The sequence below is a fragment of the Histoplasma capsulatum genome (genome assembly GCF_000150115.1).
Source record: "Histoplasma capsulatum G186AR genomic scaffold supercont2.8, whole genome shotgun sequence".
Classification (NCBI taxonomy): Eukaryota; Fungi; Ascomycota; class Eurotiomycetes; order Onygenales; family Ajellomycetaceae; genus Histoplasma; species Histoplasma capsulatum.
In genome coordinates this window covers 220,624-237,730 of record NW_025544808.1, presented here as the reverse complement: position 1 = coordinate 237,730, position 17,107 = coordinate 220,624, and the positions used below count along the sequence as shown (strand labels likewise).

Here is a 17,107-nt window from a genome sequence, read left to right as displayed (position 1 = left end):
CCTCCTCTACGGCATCGACAGGAACTAGTAATACAACGGATAACGGAAGAGGAGAGGGATAGCCACTCTTTTTCCTTGTGTATGTTTCTTCCACGCGGAAATTACTTCCCCATTCAACCGTTGAACAAAATGTGCGCTGTTGTTTTGTTGCTCCAAAAACAGATTCACGCGTACAATCTCCTTGATCTGGAAATCCGGGGAAGCTAGAAATTCACCTATTCTTCCCAATCTCAGACTGTGGATGATACCGGACGGATAACCATCCCGCAATCGACTTGCGAAGCTTCTATCGAACAGCTGGTGATATCTCGGAACACTAGATTGATGGAGTTGAGATGCACAAATCGATGTTGTGGATCTTGTTGTAGAATTGCGACGTCGCGATGAGGAGATGGCAAGAAGAGAGATGGCACTAGACCGTAAATGGAAATATAATCACGTGAAGCGCATGTGACGAAATTTCGATTCGAGCTTGATAACTAGTTCAAATTAGGAATAGCTCAATCTCACCAGCGGACCGACACGGTGACGTCGCGAACCTTGCTGTTGCATAATACAATATTGGTTTCATGCTTCCATTCTGTTATTGATGCTCTATCCGGAATCTCTACGGCACTACAGATACCAAGTGTTCATACTTGCTACTATTATCTAAAAATTATATCCATTCCACGTTTTAGATCCTAAGCTACGGACCATCCCGTCATGGCAGATATTCGGGCATTACTCCGAAACGAGTTGGCATCTCGTCGAGCCACTGATTCAAATGACTCTTCTAAAGCCAGACCGGTTAAAAAAAGAAAACTTGAACCAGAATTTCGGGGTGACGGGCATAAAAAGCCAAAAACCACACAGGAGCAAATTACGCAGGAAAAAGTGCGCCAGCAGGTTCAATCTGTTGAAGATGAAGAACATGATGATCCATCAATAATAGACGAAGCCGCGCAGCTTGACCAAGAGCAAGCATCCGAGCTTTCACCACAACCTACCACGGCCCTTCCTTCAGAACCAGCCGAATCGCAACCACGATCACAACCACAAACCATCGACGAAGATGAGTGGGCCGCGTTTGAACGAGAGGTTGCCGCACCCACAAAAACAATATCTGCTGCTCCCAGTCATGCCACGATATCCGCTGGGCCCCTTTCTGCGGCTGAGCTGGCACAGCGCGAGAAGCTGGATAAGCAGGTGCAGATGCGAGTGCATGAGCAGGAAGCATCGCTTGAGAAGGAAGATGCGGCGAGGTTGTTGGAGGAGGAATTTGAGGAGATGGATGAACTTGAGGAGAGGGTTAGGCGGTTGAAAGAAATGAGAGACGAGATTCGGAGGAGGGGAGTTACAAGGGAGGGAGCTGGGGTTGGGGTTGGGGTTCTTGAGGATGAAGATCAGAGCGAGGAGATGGCAGGGCAGGAGGCAAGGGAAGGTGGTGGGGCTGGGGATGATGAGGACGAGGGGGATGACGATGAAGATGAGGATTGGGATAGTTGGAGATTTAGATAACTGGAATATTAACTGGAATATCAGATGGAAATGACCCATTAGGTTAAAGATCTACAGGGTGTTAAAGTTTTAATCAGTGTAATATATGCATATGATACCATTTTTTTTTTTTTTTTCAGCGCGTCTTGGATATGTTCTCGTCTCGAGATATACTGGTGATTTAATTGGCATTTTCTAACCAAATATAATATAGGTATATACATGTAGATTCTGTCTAACCATCATTATCATCAGAGTGAACTTGAGTTGCCATCTTCGGCTCCAGATGACTTTTCAATCCCTCCTTGCCAACTCGCATCGCCATTTCCAACTCCGCTTCTCCTTGACGTAACATATCCCTGCCATGCATCAATGCACCCCTTTGCTTCCGCTTTTGCTCCTGCACCAATAACTCCCGTTCGGCAAATGCCTTTTCCCGTTTCTCCCGCTCAGCCCGACGTTTATCACGTGCTGCTTGTTCCTCAGCAGATATATTATCCGGCTCGGGTGCGGGGGACAGAGTTAATATGTATGCTTGAATTAGCGAATCGCGAACGTTGGGTGGCAATGAGATATATCGTAGGTCCGCGAGGATACTAGCGGGAAGCGTATCCGGCGTCGACGATCTATTCAGCTCGTGGATGGGTATGGACTTGAGAAGGGTGGAAAGGTCCGATTTTCGAGTACTTTCGGATAATTTAAGGCGTGATATATGGTCCCGGTAGAGCTTTTCCCGGTCTTTATCTGATAGTTTATTATCCTTCATTTCAGGTTCCTTTCTATATTTACGTTTGAACTCTGGCCAGTATAATTTCGGTGTGGCATATTCCTGTAGGAAAGCAAGGAAGCGGATTCGGGGATCTTTCTTTTCTTCCTTTTCTCGTCGTTCTTTCAACTCTTGTATCCGATCGCGGCTCCAGTCGGTCCAGGCCTCACGGCGCGATCTCATATTGGGCATTATCGTGTATCTGGAGTCATCAATGATTTTACCCTCTTCAATTAGCTTCTCCCATGGCATGTAAGGGTTTATCCGGAAATCATCTAGTAGGTCGCGGAACAATGCCACTGAGTCCTCTTCTGTGAGTGGGAGACCCTCTGCGCCGTCCTCCCATCCCTCCTCACCCGGCTCTCCATATTCTCCAGGGTCCAATCCGTATTCCTCACCCATGGCTGCAAGCTGATATTCGATATCACCTTCATTGAATTCGATGGGTCCGGTTTCGCTGGCTTCTTTATCGGTTCTCTCCCTTTTGTATGGTATAGTCCCCTCCTCGCCCTCTTCATCCGTTACCTCGACCTCTTCATACTCATCGCTATCCTCTTCCTCCCTAGGTTCATTCCGACCGATAGAGGGTAATTGCTCGCGTTCCTGTGACACACTTCCAGGAACCCCCGCTTCTGGTTGCTCTTCTCCACTTAGTTCACCCCGCTCTCTCCGCTCTGTTCTTTCCCGTTCGAGACGATCATACTCGACAACCCCTTTCAATACATCCGGTGGGAATTTCCAGAAGCTATCGTTAGTATCCGGGTTATGAACAAATCGACGACCTAATTTTGTTTTTACGAGAAGCCACGGATGGCAACCGGGGATCGCGTGCTTGGACTTTGGCCTGTCCTCTGGATGGCGAGGTGGTCTATCATGACCCCGCCTGTTCCCGGCACTATCTCTGCGAGATTTATCGAAGTGACCTGCTATATTGAAGGGCATGGGTCCGTAGTGCGACTGATGCGCGAACGCTGGAATCGGGACACCGGTAAAAGCCGCTGAAAAACCAAATGGCGGCTGAGCTGGTGCTCCTCTAGGCGGAGAGTCTGGGGGAAGTGGGGCTGGTCTCTTATATGTTGACTGCTTTGTTTGGGCATTGTAGTAATAGGAATGGCCTTTTGATAATTAGCCTTTGCCGCAAAATATTCACCTAGGGAGTCGGAGACAAGAGGTTACCTGATGGAGCCTTGTGCTCAGTCCATCCGGGTGGGAGTGGATTTAAAGCGGAATAGGTAGATTTGAGCATCTTAGCCGCTGCCTCTAAATTACATGTATATGATAAGAGGCATTATATGTAAGACCGCTATGAATTATATTATAGATGATTGCTGTGGTTGTTGTTACTGGGAGGTTGTTGAGGGTGAGCCAAGGAAAAACGATATTGGAGGCCGCAATTGGTCCAAGCTCAGTTAGTGGTTGGACGCGAGGAGCCAGTTTGCCTGGACGAAGCCCAGCTCCTCCAACACCTTTTATTTACAATAGACAACTTCCCTCGACAGGCCACTAGCGTTTGATTTAGGATAAATCGCACATCTTTCTTTGAAATCGAAATAGAGTCCAGCGAAAATGTCCAGAAGATATGATTCCAGAGTCAGTGTTCTGTCTGTATCTGTCGAATCGGTGGTCCTCTGCTAACCCACTCTATTACTTGTAGACCACGATCTTTTCACCGGAAGGCCGTCTGTACCAGGTTGAATATGCCCTCGAAGCAATTTCACATGCCGGAACTGCCCTTGGAATACTAGCGCAGGATGGAATCGTGCTGGCCGCAGAGAGGAAGGTGACGAGCAAACTACTGGAACAGGACACATCTGCGGAGAAGCTCTACATACTGAATGAGTACGGTTGAACTTCCTACGTTTCTACCACTATGTAGCAAAAAGAACCAACGGACCAAAATAACTAACCTATCTCGTAGTAATATGATATGTGCGGTGGCTGGAATGACAGCAGATGCCAACATCCTCATCAACTATGCGCGCCAAGCCGCCCAACGCTACCTCCTGACATACAACGAAGAGATCCCATGTGAGCAGCTCGTTCGTCGTCTCTGCGATCTGAAACAGGGCTATACACAGCACGGTGGTCTGCGACCCTTTGGCGTTTCTTTCATATACGCCGGGTATGATCCCCTCCGGCAGTTCCAGCTGTACCAGAGCAACCCCAGTGGGAACTACGGTGGATGGAAGGCGACTAGTGTCGGTGCAAACAACGCCAGCGCTCAGAGTCTATTGAAGCAGGACTATAAAGAAGATTGCGATTTGAAGGAAGCTTGTGGGATGGCGGTGAAGGTGCTGAGCAAGACGATGGACTCGACGAAGCTGAGCAGTGAGAAAAGTGAGTTTGAACTTCATAAATTGGTTATTCCTTTTCTTGCCCAAATCTATCTATTTGTTCATATTCCACATTTCAATGCTAAGCACTGCTTCGTCTATATATAGTCGAATTTGCGACTGTGGGAAAAACCAAGGATGGTCAAATATATCACCATTTGTGGGGTGCCGATGAGATCGATGCTTTGTTACGGGAGCATGGCCTGGCAAAGGAAGCTGATCAAGAAACCGGGTAGAACAAAAATGGAGGGTACATATTGGCAGTTGCTGGGATAAGGCCCCTAACACCGAATACGAAAAGCTCCTGGTGTTGAACTTTATGTCCTAGTTTAAGCTGCCCGTTAATCAACCGATAGTTTTTCTAAGTCTACTATTTTTTCCACCCCATGGCCACAAGCCATGTATTTATCTCCAATCCTGGGCATGTTACTTCTCAATTAGCCGATTTTATTTGTAGATATAACATATTGCATCTCATAAAATCTAATCTGCGGATCTGGTGGGAAAAGAATACATGCACTGCGATCCCATACCTTCCAAGCGTGCTATTGGGAAGCCGGCGCTTACATTCCGCGATAGGAGCGCGGCTACGCCAGTACTGAGGACTACGCGGGGCGCAGGAAGCTTACGTCCCGCACCCCTCTGGATTTCAACCTCATCTGTTGGCATCAAACAACATCAACCAACTTTCATTACTGATATCACACTCTCGTCACTCCCGATACCACCATTTTCGCTAATTCATCCGACCATGCTTATGTGATATACCTTTCCTACGTCTAACCTTGTCCCTCCGTTACTTTTTTCGCGCTAGCGGGGCGAAATTTATTGAACCATTGGGCGACAAAGCAGCTCCCCTCCTGGTCACCTCGCTCAGATGATACAGGGCGCTTAATGGTTGGATTCATAAATAGTGTGGGCAGAATGCGAAAAACTTATAAATTCATTGGCAAACAAGAGCCCTTAATCAAAAGGATCCAAACGCTAAGCCCGAATACTGAATGCCGATTTCCTCAACCATGTCCTACACCAGCCGCCGTTCCAGGCCCCAGAAGCAACCATTTTTCCCCCAACACATAACCTAACGGAATAACCATCAAATGAAAATCAAATAAAACAGACCCGAAATCATTAGAACCAAGTGGATGTTATGAAATAACAGTGATCATGAAACATGAAGTGTGATAACAAAAGGTAATGAGGTGGCTCATATCTTTTTTTTTTTTTTAAACCTGGGACATTCCATCATGTCGTCTACGGCTGGTGTTCCCGGCGCCTCTTTTCGTCAGCCAGTTTACTTTCCAATGTTTTTCTGTTTCATCAGCCTCTCATACTCCAACTGCCGGATCTCCTCCTCTAGCGCCCTGATCTCAGCACTGCTTTTTTCCATTGACGCCTTGAGTGTGCCGCCCTCCCGCTGCCACCGTGCGAGCCTCTCGACCTCTGTGTTTCGTCGGCGGCATTTGGTGTCGATTTTCTCGCACAGTTTACATTGCGTTTGGATATTTTCGGTGCTGTGAACAAGTTTCATGCCGCAAGTCTCGCCCATTCGATATTCATGGTTGCACCGGGCGGCGAAACTACCCCATGCCCAGTCTCCGCAGGAGAATTTCTTCTGGTTATAAAAGCACATGGCTTTGAAACAAGTCAGCTAGCAGTCAACCATAAGGCTTCCTTCTTACATACCGACTTATGTTCTCCTTGACTGTTTCAGGATACCGACTGGTTTCTATTGGCCGTGGGGTTGGATCCTTTCTGAAGACCAGGAACGATAGGCTGGACCTTGTTTGTTGAAGGAATTTGAAACAAATAGAGGAAGAGCTTGTTTAGGTATGTACTATCGTGCTTGACTTTTGACCTTGCAAGTGTAATGAAATTGGTTGGAACTGGAGCTGTGCTGGAAAAAACTGAGTATCCTGGGGTTTGTCTGGGTATTTATGTTTGGACTCAGTGCAGATTCCTTCTTGCCAAAGCTTTTCATCCAGATACTTTCATCCACACATTGCCGATCAAATTTGTCGATATCTGCGTGTCTGCCCGTCCTAGAGAGTTTGCCTTGAACATTTTACCCCCAACCTGTTCCTGGTCCCCACTAGCCAGGGTACATGACCTTGAAAAAGCGGAGCTCTACTTCAAAGCATTCCTTTCATGGCTCTTTCCGACGCTGCAAGGTGATATCGGGTTTGCCTTGGTTGGGCAACGAATGCATACTTGCTCGACATGGTTGTCGTGGCATTGTGATCTACCGTCATCATCCAACTTCTTTTTCCTACCCCTCCTGTTTGGAATCTCCTCCTGTTATCCGATTGAAAGTGGCGTTTTGACCCCTGGACAGCTCATACTTTTTTCCTGTCAAGAACCTTGGTTGCCTGTACTTCCCCTCTTTGCCTTTCATCGAATCTCACTTCGATGTTGATGTGTATACCATCTACGGCAGGAGCCTCGTTTGTATCAGCCACCTCCTATCACCTGTGGATACTTCCTTGATGGTGGCCACATCCTTTGACGTTCACGAGATTTACCTTGATATTCGGAACTACGGCAGGCTGAACCTAGCGGTCTGGGCTCGGTGTAACTTGATTTCGTTTGGCTCTTCACGCCCAATCATCCCAATTGATATCCCTCCAGACATTTTAATTCAAAATTCGATTAACTTGAAAAGGGAATATCCACTCAGGAGGTGAAAGTGCCAATGCGACTTTTTCCGTGACATTCATGCTCCATGCAAGAAACTTGTTCTGCAACTCAACTCACACATTTAGTTTCCATTGGATCATTGGCACTTTTGTTTGTGATATCCTCCAACCTCCTGCATGGTTTAAGAATGGCCTTTCCATCCCACTTGAGGTGTTCGACTTTTTGAGTCTCGGGGGGGGCGAGAGGTTGCATTGTTCTGACCTGCAGGTATTTTCGTTCGTTCCTTTGAGCCAATGCTCGACGTGTATCACCATCCCACTTTGTGGACGTCAATTCATCCCAGCCGTCCGCCACGGCTGTGATATCTGAAAGTTTAAAGTAGGCTATCCACTTGCTTCCAACGCCGCCTCGCGCCCATAGTTCTATCATCCTCCGTTGTCACATTTTTGACAGCCTTGCGTTGGTGCGTCGTTTCCAAGATGCGGGACACTACATGAGCCTTCCTTTCTCTCTATTATAACGGACAGGGAACAGAGCCTGCCACACTATGATATGGATTTCATGGCTCCAGTTCCACATATTTTGTCGAGCCAGGCATTACAGACTTCCATGACGTGGCGTGAATCGTCTGGCTAGGAGACACTCTATATTCCGTTTTTGCAGGACATGATCATGACGGGGTTTGGATTAACGGAGCTCCTGCTATGCTAATATTTCCGACGATAGGAACATATCCTGTCGTTCTGAAAATGCATGCATGCCGTAACAATCACGACTCCTGTGCGACGCCGCAATCTCATCCCTCAACTCCTCAGTATGGAGGCTATCGTTGCTTGCTGTGTCTCCTCTCAAATACGCCTGTCTATATCCTGCAGCAGATGAAGCGTTCAATATTGAGTTACACTAAATGGGCTGGGGTAAGTGTGGATGAGTCAGTAGGTCCAAGAACAATGATGAGGCGATGACAAGGCATTAAGACGAGCGAATGGGTCTCTTTGAAGTGTGTCTGCCTCGTTGATCTGTCGATGTCATGTCTTAGCCCCTTGTTTCATCACATCGGTCAACCGACAAGGTTTCGTTTGTTTACGTTTGTTTACGGCTACAAGGTATTGAATGGCAATAAAAAAAATAACCATTCCAATTTCCTCCTTCTGCTATAATATCTACTCAAAATAACAAGTGAATTGATTGTTGTAAGTTCCGTGGATACGCATTTGGAATACACTTGGCGTCGTTCTTCTCTTTTTTGAAGGTTGAAATTGAATTTCTAGCCCCATATTCGTATCCACACAGCTGGGTCTAAACTACTCAGGTGATTTTAAAGGAGCGAGAAGAAAATCTCACCCTTGCATGCCAGCATGCAGCAGTTGCAGATGCGGAGAACAACCTTCGACTTTTAGCCCCAAATGTGGGCTATACATGTGGTATCTCTGTATTATATGCCCCCTGGTCCTTAGTGAATTGGCAGTACAGCATCCTGTTGAGCCACCCAATGGCTGCTCCACACCAGCTAGTCAGGCAATCAAGGATCTACCATAGGGGTTGTAATATTTCCATTGGATGATCGATTCTAGATGGTGGCATATAGCTCCGATGGCGTTTCATTTTCAGGATGCTTCCGGTCAGCTTTTGAATTCGGGCCTGTACGATGCATGCGCGACGCTTGAATAGTCATCGCCTCCCCTATATCACTTTGATTTTGCTCTTGCTAGGGCTTGATCGTCTGTCGTTCATTCTAGCCTTATGTTCAATTCGCCCCTTCGACTAGATTTGTCACAACGCTTGCGGCCCCCTAATCAAACCTCCAGCCTTATTGGTGCCACATTGCGAAATCCGGGCCTCGATTCCTTTTGGTACCCCGCCTGTTTGCCAGGTGGCATGGCTATCGCCAAGTTTCTTCACCAGCCCTCGAATGGACCTCCCCCCTTGTTGACATGGCATATTTGGTTCCCTACGACCGCCGTTATAGCTTCTATTCTTCAGCGAATGTTGCGACTACATCCTTTCATGGCATTGGCGCTAGCCGCTTCTAACAACTAGCACAGCGGTGTGAATACCGTGGTATATCCACGAAGGATAAATCCCACCTAGCGTGTGACAACGTGAAGCCAACTGGAAAATGCCCTACATCGCTGCGCCGTTGGTTGTGCCCAATTTCACTTCTAAGGTTGACGGGTGGAATAGTTGACAGGCAGCAGGTAGTAATCCACCTTACCTGATTCATTGTTTTCATTGTTTTCATTGATTTCTGTTTCCAACCTTTCCTAATCTCCGTCACTAGCAATTGACGTGGCAGCCATTTCTGTCTTTTTCAGAAACTCTAATGTACGTGCTCCCACGAATTGATACTTGCGTGCGTATATGTGTGAGTTCAGTAAATATCTCGTCCCCTTTTTGTTCATCCTCCCGAAGCGTTTTTGCGATCGCCATCCAGTGAAATTTCAGCCCCATAGTTGAACCTGGCTCTTTGAGGAATTGACCTCCGATCTTGAAATATCTCTTGCAAAGACACTCGGTAATAGGAAGCTTGGCGCACCCTCTTTTTGGCTCTTTGGCATGCTTTTTTTTTTTTATATAGTTTAGCATTTGAACACAAAACCGGCAGTGCCTTGCATCTGGTCCTGCCATTTAACTTAATGCCGACTACCAAAGTCGAATGCGACGTACACCTGCACAATTATCCCCCGTGGCTGTTGATATTAGTGCTCGCACGGCCTATACTATCAATGAGCATGTTTCACAAGACCCTGACAAGCGCAACACGGAAAGAAGGGCGTTTTTTTCCTTCTCCTTTTTCCCTTTCCTTTTTGTTATTTCGGGGAGAACGTTCAATCGGCGACCTTTCCACATCTCCCTGGCTGCCGGGCGTGCTTGCTGCGAGATGTACCCCAACTCGCATGATCTTCCATCATATTAGCTCGTGCTGACGATATGTAGTCTTTTTTTGGATTCTTCATTGCTTCCATAACATCCGCAGTCTCGTTGGTTCGCCACAAAACAGGGCTACAGAAAATGTTCGCCTGGGCAGCCCAGGGCTTTATCTCTGAACGCCCTGCTCCCTTGACCGCCAGTCCAAGGTTATTTATGATTTCCATTCAGTTTCACTATCCTTTTTTTTGCCTCCTTTTTTCGGAACATTTTTATTTTTAATTTTATCTTCGGAAAAACATGCACTAAACACTAGACCACTATCAAATCACATCAACTGTCCTCCTCAGTAACCTTGTGCTAAATCGACCATGCAATGACGATCAATTATCAGTCATCTTTCCGGCGGCGCAGCTCACAGAGCTTGCAAATGTGTAGGTCAGCCTCGTGTTCCTGCCTCTGTCTTCAGTTGCCTTGTTTTCTTCTCCCGTTCTAGCTCCACACATTGCTCATTCAGGCTTTTTCCGCGGTTGTAGCTGCTGACAACGAGGTCAATCCAACACGTATCGCCTCCCCCCTCCCCCCTCCCCCCTCCTGCACCGTTGGCACATTGCCAATGTTCTTTCATTGTATGAGTGTGTGATTCACTGTCTGGATGGAACCAATTCTTCTGCAACTTCGCCTCGTGCATTGGTTGTCATAGGTGATGGAAATCCACAGCTAACAATTGACCCGGCAGCTTTCATTGAGGAGCTATAGCTCTGGCATTCCTTGTGCCATGCAGACCCATTCAAGAGATGCTTGATTCCAAACGTCTTCGGCTCTGATGTACGCTGGGGCATGGGCGAGCAGTAGCGTGTAGTCAACAGATATTTGAACCGCGATCACTTGTCGTCGGGTGAGCCGGCACAGATAACTTGCTAGACCGTTTACCTCTATATCAGCCAATTCTGAGACGAGCCTCTCCTGCGGGAAATGTTTCCAGAAAATCATTCGTATTAATTTTCTTGTATCCTACACCGGTGTTCCCCTGACATTGGTTGGAACAAAGCAATTAGGGCTTAGGGCACAAAGAGGGTTAGCTCATTCAAATGACGTCACGGCATGCCAAATGCCCAGACCAAAACAGTGCACGCCTCCCATTAACATCCAAAACCATGTTATCATTTCTACAACTGTATAGGGTCAAGAAAAGTTCCTTACATGATTCACTATTTTCCCTTGTCAAACCCTATTGGACTGGGGAATGTTTATTGCACATAGCCACTCTATTTCGCTCAGAGCGAAATAGACCCTCATACCCCGTCTAAGGCTGGGCGAGTTCATCCATTCTAGTATTGCCTCAAGTCAGTACAAATGACTGCGAACCATATACATCCGTGACTTAATGAATTGCGCGGCTTGAGATACTGGAAGCGTGAGAACGCTGATGATCCGCATCATATCTACCAGTGCTGTGACCACGTTGGCAGCTGCTCGTGCCATATTCGCCTCCTGGTCATACCAAAAGGAAATCCCTTCATCGCCCTAACAGCGGGACACTAGCAGGTTCTTAAAGAAAGCAAAACGAATAACAACATCCATTGAACCATTTTATTTGCGTATCTGCTCAGTATGGCCACTTTCCGCTTCGCTTCAGCTCGAACTAGCCTGCTAGTACCGCGGGCCCACCAGAACCTCCCTTACCATTCCTTCTTCAACCTAACTGCAGCTCAGTTGCAAGTTTCCAAAGCCCCTTTCCCAGCAGCTGTGTCGGCGCTCCTACGACGTTCCTTTGTCACTGACCGGAAGCAACCCGAGGACCCAGTCCCATATGAGATCGAAAATGACCCAGACGGCCGCTCCAGCATAAATACCGAGCGGCATGAGTACTCAAAATCCGGTTCGGACAACGCCGTTGCGGAGCAGCGGGCTGCATGGGATCTCAGTTACATCACGCCGGAGATGGTGAGAGAGGCTTCGCTAGACGAGGCGATGCATGACGGCCACAGTAAGGCAGGCCCTCTAGAGGTCAGCCCTGCTAACCGCGATGTCTCCCAGTATACAGATGAAGCTGCAAGGCGTGGATGGGTAGAGAAAGGTCCTAGCCGCAGGGTGTCACCCCCGAAGGGGATGAAAGTTGATTATAGTGGCACAGTTGTTATTGAGAAGAAAGAGACGTTGGTTAAATTGCCGACTAAGTGACTCAGTTTTATGGATTTGAGGTACGAAACTTGCTCTTTATTTGACCTTGTTCTATATTTTTTGGCGTTCATTCCGAATGGATAGGGGCACGGGCACAAATTGGAATGCTGACAATCGGCGGCCGCAATTAACTTTATCTAACTTGGCCTCTCTTTTTCTCGATGGATTGATTCCACCTGCTCATTACGCGTTATGCAGAAGGGCATTTTAGCTAGGAAGAACAGAATAAAAGCTCAACATCAAGGAACAAAAATTGAAAACAATTCACCATACCATATAGTAGAGAATAGTGAGTCTCTTAAAAAGGAACGACCGCATGCGTAAAACACACTTAGCAAATCCACTCCCTCAACGAGTCACCCCGCTTACAATCCAAGCCTTGCAATATTACTCATTTTTGTATGCTGCCGTTGAAGATGCAGAAGTCCCCCTGTCAGCCTCTATATCCTGGGTCGTGTATACTCTTTAGTTATCCATGGAGAGGAAAAGTCAAGGCCGCAGAGGAACAAATATTCAAAAACATGCCATAATTGGCTAGATACCTATGATTGGCTGATTGACCGAGAGCTTGACTTTCCAGAAACATTTCCAGGGGTGGTATATGTCCCACACGCGCGGAGTAGATCGGTGGAACCACGCTGAAACCACTTTTGAAGCATAATTGGGAACCTTTGAACGTACGAAGGATTATTTTACTTAAGATGTTGCCACTGAATTTTGAATTTTCACTAGTTACACAGTAAAACAATGTAGGCAAAGAAATACATATTTGCTGAATTCCCAGAGCTGACAAACTCATTAAGAATATAAATCAGAAATTCACCATGACACTGCTATATTTCAAACGAGTTTGTTGAGAGTCGAGACACACAGTTGAATGGAATTCAGAACTTCAGATGTGGCAGAGGAACTGAGGTGCAATTTCAACCCTTTGCTTCTGTGGAGTGATTCTTTTTCTTACGTCTCAGGCTCTCATGCCCTAACTTTAACCCTATCCCGATTTCTAGAATCTAACGATTTCACCCCACGTTGCCTCTCGGTTGCGCCGTTCCACTCACCCGGGAGGGCCTCGCACTGACCACGATTGCCGAGCTAAGGCTTACTACTCTAATTCTGTAGACAGGCAAGGGATTACAGCTCTCTTATGTAGATGTACAGACACAAGAGATCATTTTCATACAGGCCCTTCTCTCACTTTCGTGTTTGGAGATTTCAATTTCCTGCTATTTATGTCCACACAAAGGTGGATTTTGAACGATGCCCTACTCGCCATACCATATCTGTTCATATATACAAAACAATTTTGTCAGCAGATCCATCCAGGACGGTCGCCTCCCCAGCCAATATAGTATATACCTTCAGAGCCATTGTCACGAGTCACATATTCAAATGATTCCCCACCATCCTTCGTATCCTGAGACTGCCCCTGATGGCAGAAAACCCGTCACATGAAAGTACCAAATATTGACGTTGATCAGGAGTGAGAGATGAGAAATCTCCCCGTGTCTTTCTCTTCTTCCTACTTGCCTGCGTTCTTTTGTGAATCGTATGTCATCCCTCTAAGCCGAGTTGGGAATAAAAGTCCAGCAGCTGTGAGGCCACCACGTGCTTCCGCAACGGATCAGATACGTCTCCCATTTGGATTTTGTCAAGCAATCCTTTTCGTAGCAATCCTCATCCTTATAACAAGTTTTGTCCACATCGCACCACTCATACTTCAACAATGGGAGTGGCGGGTGGTGTTGAGGCAATCCAGCAACTGACGTGAGTGCATATGCACCAAGGAAGACGAGACCGAGCTTCATTTGTTTGTGAGAGGCTTTTTTATAGTACTGTGAAAGCAGCGAGAGGGTAATCAGTAATCAGCAGAGGACGGGGTGTGTGGGATAGTGCCCGATGAACCAATATTATAAACAGAGATAAAGCTGAGCTGATGGAATGAACAAATGAGAAAGCTGACATGGGAGGCCTGTGTTTATTTATCCACTTTCCGCAGATCCGCATTCATTTGGCAAGGTTTGCTCTGCCCCACAAGTCTAGTATGCTTGCTTCCCTGAGGAATATTTGCCCGCGGTAAATTTCGTCTAACTATCAGCCTTGTGATCCAGATCCACTGTTTCCTTTTTCGCCCCTTCCGGTACCACTGCACAAAATCGTTTTATACGACAATGGGCAGAATGTAATCTGTGTGTAAGGGGTGGAAACACTGTCTCTCTTAGAGAACATCAAATATAGTTCTTACGATGAAATGTCCACAGTAAACTAAAGGTGTATTTTACAATCAAAGTACAATTCATATGGATATTATACAATTAGTAGTCTCATAACTAATTGGTTTGGATTACGATGAGGGTTACCAGTCCAAATCATGGATCAAGGTATGGCGCTTCCCCAAGTTCCAACTCTCTTAGAAGAGACAAATAAATGGCCTTATTTTATCATCATCAACTTGCTGCAAACATTTCATACTATTAATAGTTATAGAGTTTCATAATCTTCTTGCTACACAAAGCAAGGAACAGCCTGCGCCTCGCGCCCCCCCCCCCCCCCTTGTTGTATGTCGTAAGGGTCCTACATGTATGTTTAGATGAGGAATCAGAGGGTCTTATCCCATCTGCTATTCACATTCTTTAATGCATAATATATAACTATAGTACAGTACATATATAGATTTTGAAGAAACGTTCAATTATAGTCAATGTTTTTTTCACAAGAATATCTATAAAGGCAATGCACAATAATGATTGAATAGATAATGCAATATTAAAATGATGGATTTGTAATTAGAACCTAATTTCCAATTGTTATCAAATTGATAGCAACGTACTTCACCACTTTCTTAGCCCCGTTGTACCGCCACGCTCTGTTTGTCTTCGATGGGATCGTTACTTTATCATTGAGTTCACCATTTTCTTGTTCACGCCACATCCTCATTCGCCCGTTGACATGACATGGTTTGCTTTCAAAGCTACCAATTAACTTACTCAGGCTTCTTCAACTTTATACATTCATGCAAAAAAAGGGCAAAGAGTGTGTGAAAAATAAACTTATCTTGACAAGACGTCGAGGATGAACTCAGAGAAGGGTTGTGCTCCTACACATCCATACAAGGCTTACATCTCAATGGTGGTGTCTAGGACTAGTAGTCTGTACTGTGTATGGTGAAAACCAAGTAATTCAATTTAGTGCTGAAGGGATTCATTCGGATTGGTTTTGTCCTCGCTACCAGCATGGTGCTGGTGGTGATCGAGTCTTTTGCCTCAGATGGATAGATAGGGGGTTAAGATAAAGTTCAACATCACGTGAACTGGCTAGTAAGGAAGGATGGTGAATCTATGATTAGTTACGGAGAATTTTGTAGTTAGTTTAGCTATTGTTATAATTTCATTACAAATTTAAAGAATTGCAAATTATCAATTATTGATTTCAATGTTACTTATTTTTAGAATAATTTTTAATTTGTCGAAAAAAGGATGAAACAAGTATTTTTTTTAAATATATTCTAAGTACGGAGTACTAGTTCGTGGAACGTTGAAAATTTTGCTGGACCAGGTACTGGTTCTCTGTACAAGTCCCCCAACCATGGATCCAGGAAACGGCGCTCGTCCGAGTCTTACTCCGCATACCTTTGCAAGATTAAGGCGCTCTTCCAACAATTGGCCTGATCCATCATCGAAACGAGCATGGCTGCAACTTTCAGCCGCGGTTCCGGACGGGACAGTATATGTGCAAACATACTTACTACATTACATTCAACATTGTTGCAGCACGCGACTGTTTGATGATACTTTTGGGAGGTATGGGAGGAATGGTTAGATCACCGAACACAACTGTACAGCCCGTATTTTCATCGAGATGCCGGCAACCACCCAGAGGCGTTTGTGACATGACACCACAGCCTGTGGCTGACCCACCATCGACGTTCGTCGCTGATCTTGATCGCTTTATCCGCCATTAGCTCGGGCGGGAGGCAAACTTTAACGTTGCTGGTAGAATTGCCAATAATTGGCTCGAATGGATGGTTGTTTGGTACACATTTTTAATGTATGCCTAATCCACCTTGTTTCCCGCTTTTGCCTTCAGCACAGTGATTGATCTTCCTTATAGAGATGTGAAATCTATGATCGAATGCAATATGATGTATATTTTCAGATCATTATTGTACACACCTCAATTGAAATGCGATTAAACCCATTTTAACCCCGCAATCTGTTGGCTAGCAGGATGCTATTATCATCAGTGAGCTAGGGTACACCGCAGTATATCGCTATGGATAAATCGTACGGGGCTCCCAGGATTGACTCTACTTATCAGAATTGTGGCGACTAGTGGCGGTGGCGGCTTGTTATCCAAGATCAAACGTTTATCTTGGCACGAGCGATTTCATCCTCGATCGTTGACCCGCCACAAGATAGACGACGTTTCTACTGCGTAGAGATTGTAGAGGTGTGTACAGGCTCCTAGCGCAGCCTTTTTGCAGAGTGGACAAGACAGTGCGTACAACTTAGTTCATTATTGGGGGCCAAGTACTTTTGCCTTCTTAACGACTGTCCAACTTTGAATCCTGTCGTGGTTAGGAGTTTTTCCGGCCGAAAATTTGAACCAAGCTTTTTTGAACCATGATCAAGTGTTCCGCACCCCCACTTGATCGATCGCATGGGATCGAGGCACGCTGAGATTGAACCAATAACTTTATCTTGCAACTCGGTTCGTTAAGTGGCACACTAATCTTATAGTGCTCTACTGACCAAAATACTGGGGGGCCTTCGTGACTTTTTTTGCATTTCAATTTACGCGGGCGATGAATGATCCAGGAATGATTTTTCGAAGCTCAGAAAAC

At 46.0% G+C, this 17,107-nt stretch overlaps 7 protein-coding genes across 7 annotated transcripts; 3 read left to right on the top strand and 4 right to left on the bottom strand.

Annotated features, from left to right (window-relative positions):
* Nucleotides 1–705: 705 nt before the first annotated feature.
* HCBG_05874 (uncharacterized protein) lies at nucleotides 706–1,500 on the top strand (the record flags this gene model as incomplete). Its single annotated transcript, XM_045432923.1, has 1 exon — nucleotides 706–1,500. One exon carries the CDS (start codon nucleotides 706–708, stop codon nucleotides 1,498–1,500), a length of 795 nt encoding a protein of 264 aa, XP_045286091.1.
* A 214-nt stretch (nucleotides 1,501–1,714) lies between these two features.
* On the bottom strand, nucleotides 1,715–3,491 carry HCBG_05873 (FF domain-containing protein; the record flags this gene model as incomplete). The annotated part of the gene is made up of 2 exons (XM_045432922.1): nucleotides 1,715–3,360; nucleotides 3,422–3,491. The coding sequence occupies 2 exons, from the start codon at nucleotides 3,489–3,491 to the stop codon at nucleotides 1,715–1,717; spliced, it is 1,716 nt and encodes a 571-aa protein (XP_045286090.1).
* A 75-nt stretch (nucleotides 3,492–3,566) lies between these two features.
* On the top strand, nucleotides 3,567–4,945 carry HCBG_05872 (proteasome component; the record flags this gene model as incomplete). The annotated part of the gene is made up of 4 exons (XM_045432921.1): nucleotides 3,567–3,605; nucleotides 3,900–4,084; nucleotides 4,164–4,582; nucleotides 4,687–4,945. The coding sequence occupies 4 exons, from the start codon at nucleotides 3,567–3,569 to the stop codon at nucleotides 4,812–4,814; spliced, it is 771 nt and encodes a 256-aa protein (XP_045286089.1).
* Nucleotides 4,946–5,330: 385 nt separating this feature from the next.
* On the bottom strand, nucleotides 5,331–6,800 carry HCBG_05871 (uncharacterized protein; the record flags this gene model as incomplete). Its single annotated transcript, XM_045432920.1, has 3 exons — nucleotides 5,331–6,193; nucleotides 6,261–6,354; nucleotides 6,790–6,800. 3 exons carry the CDS (start codon nucleotides 6,798–6,800, stop codon nucleotides 5,873–5,875), a joined length of 426 nt encoding a protein of 141 aa, XP_045286088.1.
* Nucleotides 6,801–10,836: 4,036 nt separating this feature from the next.
* Nucleotides 10,837–11,568, bottom strand: HCBG_05870 (uncharacterized protein; the record flags this gene model as incomplete). The annotated part of the gene is made up of 2 exons (XM_045432919.1): nucleotides 10,837–11,049; nucleotides 11,452–11,568. 2 exons carry the CDS (start codon nucleotides 11,566–11,568, stop codon nucleotides 10,837–10,839), a joined length of 330 nt encoding a protein of 109 aa, XP_045286087.1.
* A 129-nt stretch (nucleotides 11,569–11,697) lies between these two features.
* On the top strand, nucleotides 11,698–12,267 carry HCBG_05869 (uncharacterized protein; the record flags this gene model as incomplete). The annotated part of the gene is made up of 2 exons (XM_045432918.1): nucleotides 11,698–12,073; nucleotides 12,131–12,267. 2 exons carry the CDS (start codon nucleotides 11,698–11,700, stop codon nucleotides 12,265–12,267), a joined length of 513 nt encoding a protein of 170 aa, XP_045286086.1.
* Nucleotides 12,268–14,738: 2,471 nt separating this feature from the next.
* On the bottom strand, nucleotides 14,739–16,222 carry HCBG_05868 (uncharacterized protein; the record flags this gene model as incomplete). The annotated part of the gene is made up of 5 exons (XM_045432917.1): nucleotides 14,739–14,838; nucleotides 15,095–15,226; nucleotides 15,385–15,419; nucleotides 15,894–16,008; nucleotides 16,182–16,222. 5 exons carry the CDS (start codon nucleotides 16,220–16,222, stop codon nucleotides 14,739–14,741), a joined length of 423 nt encoding a protein of 140 aa, XP_045286085.1.
* Nucleotides 16,223–17,107: the final 885 nt, after the last annotated feature.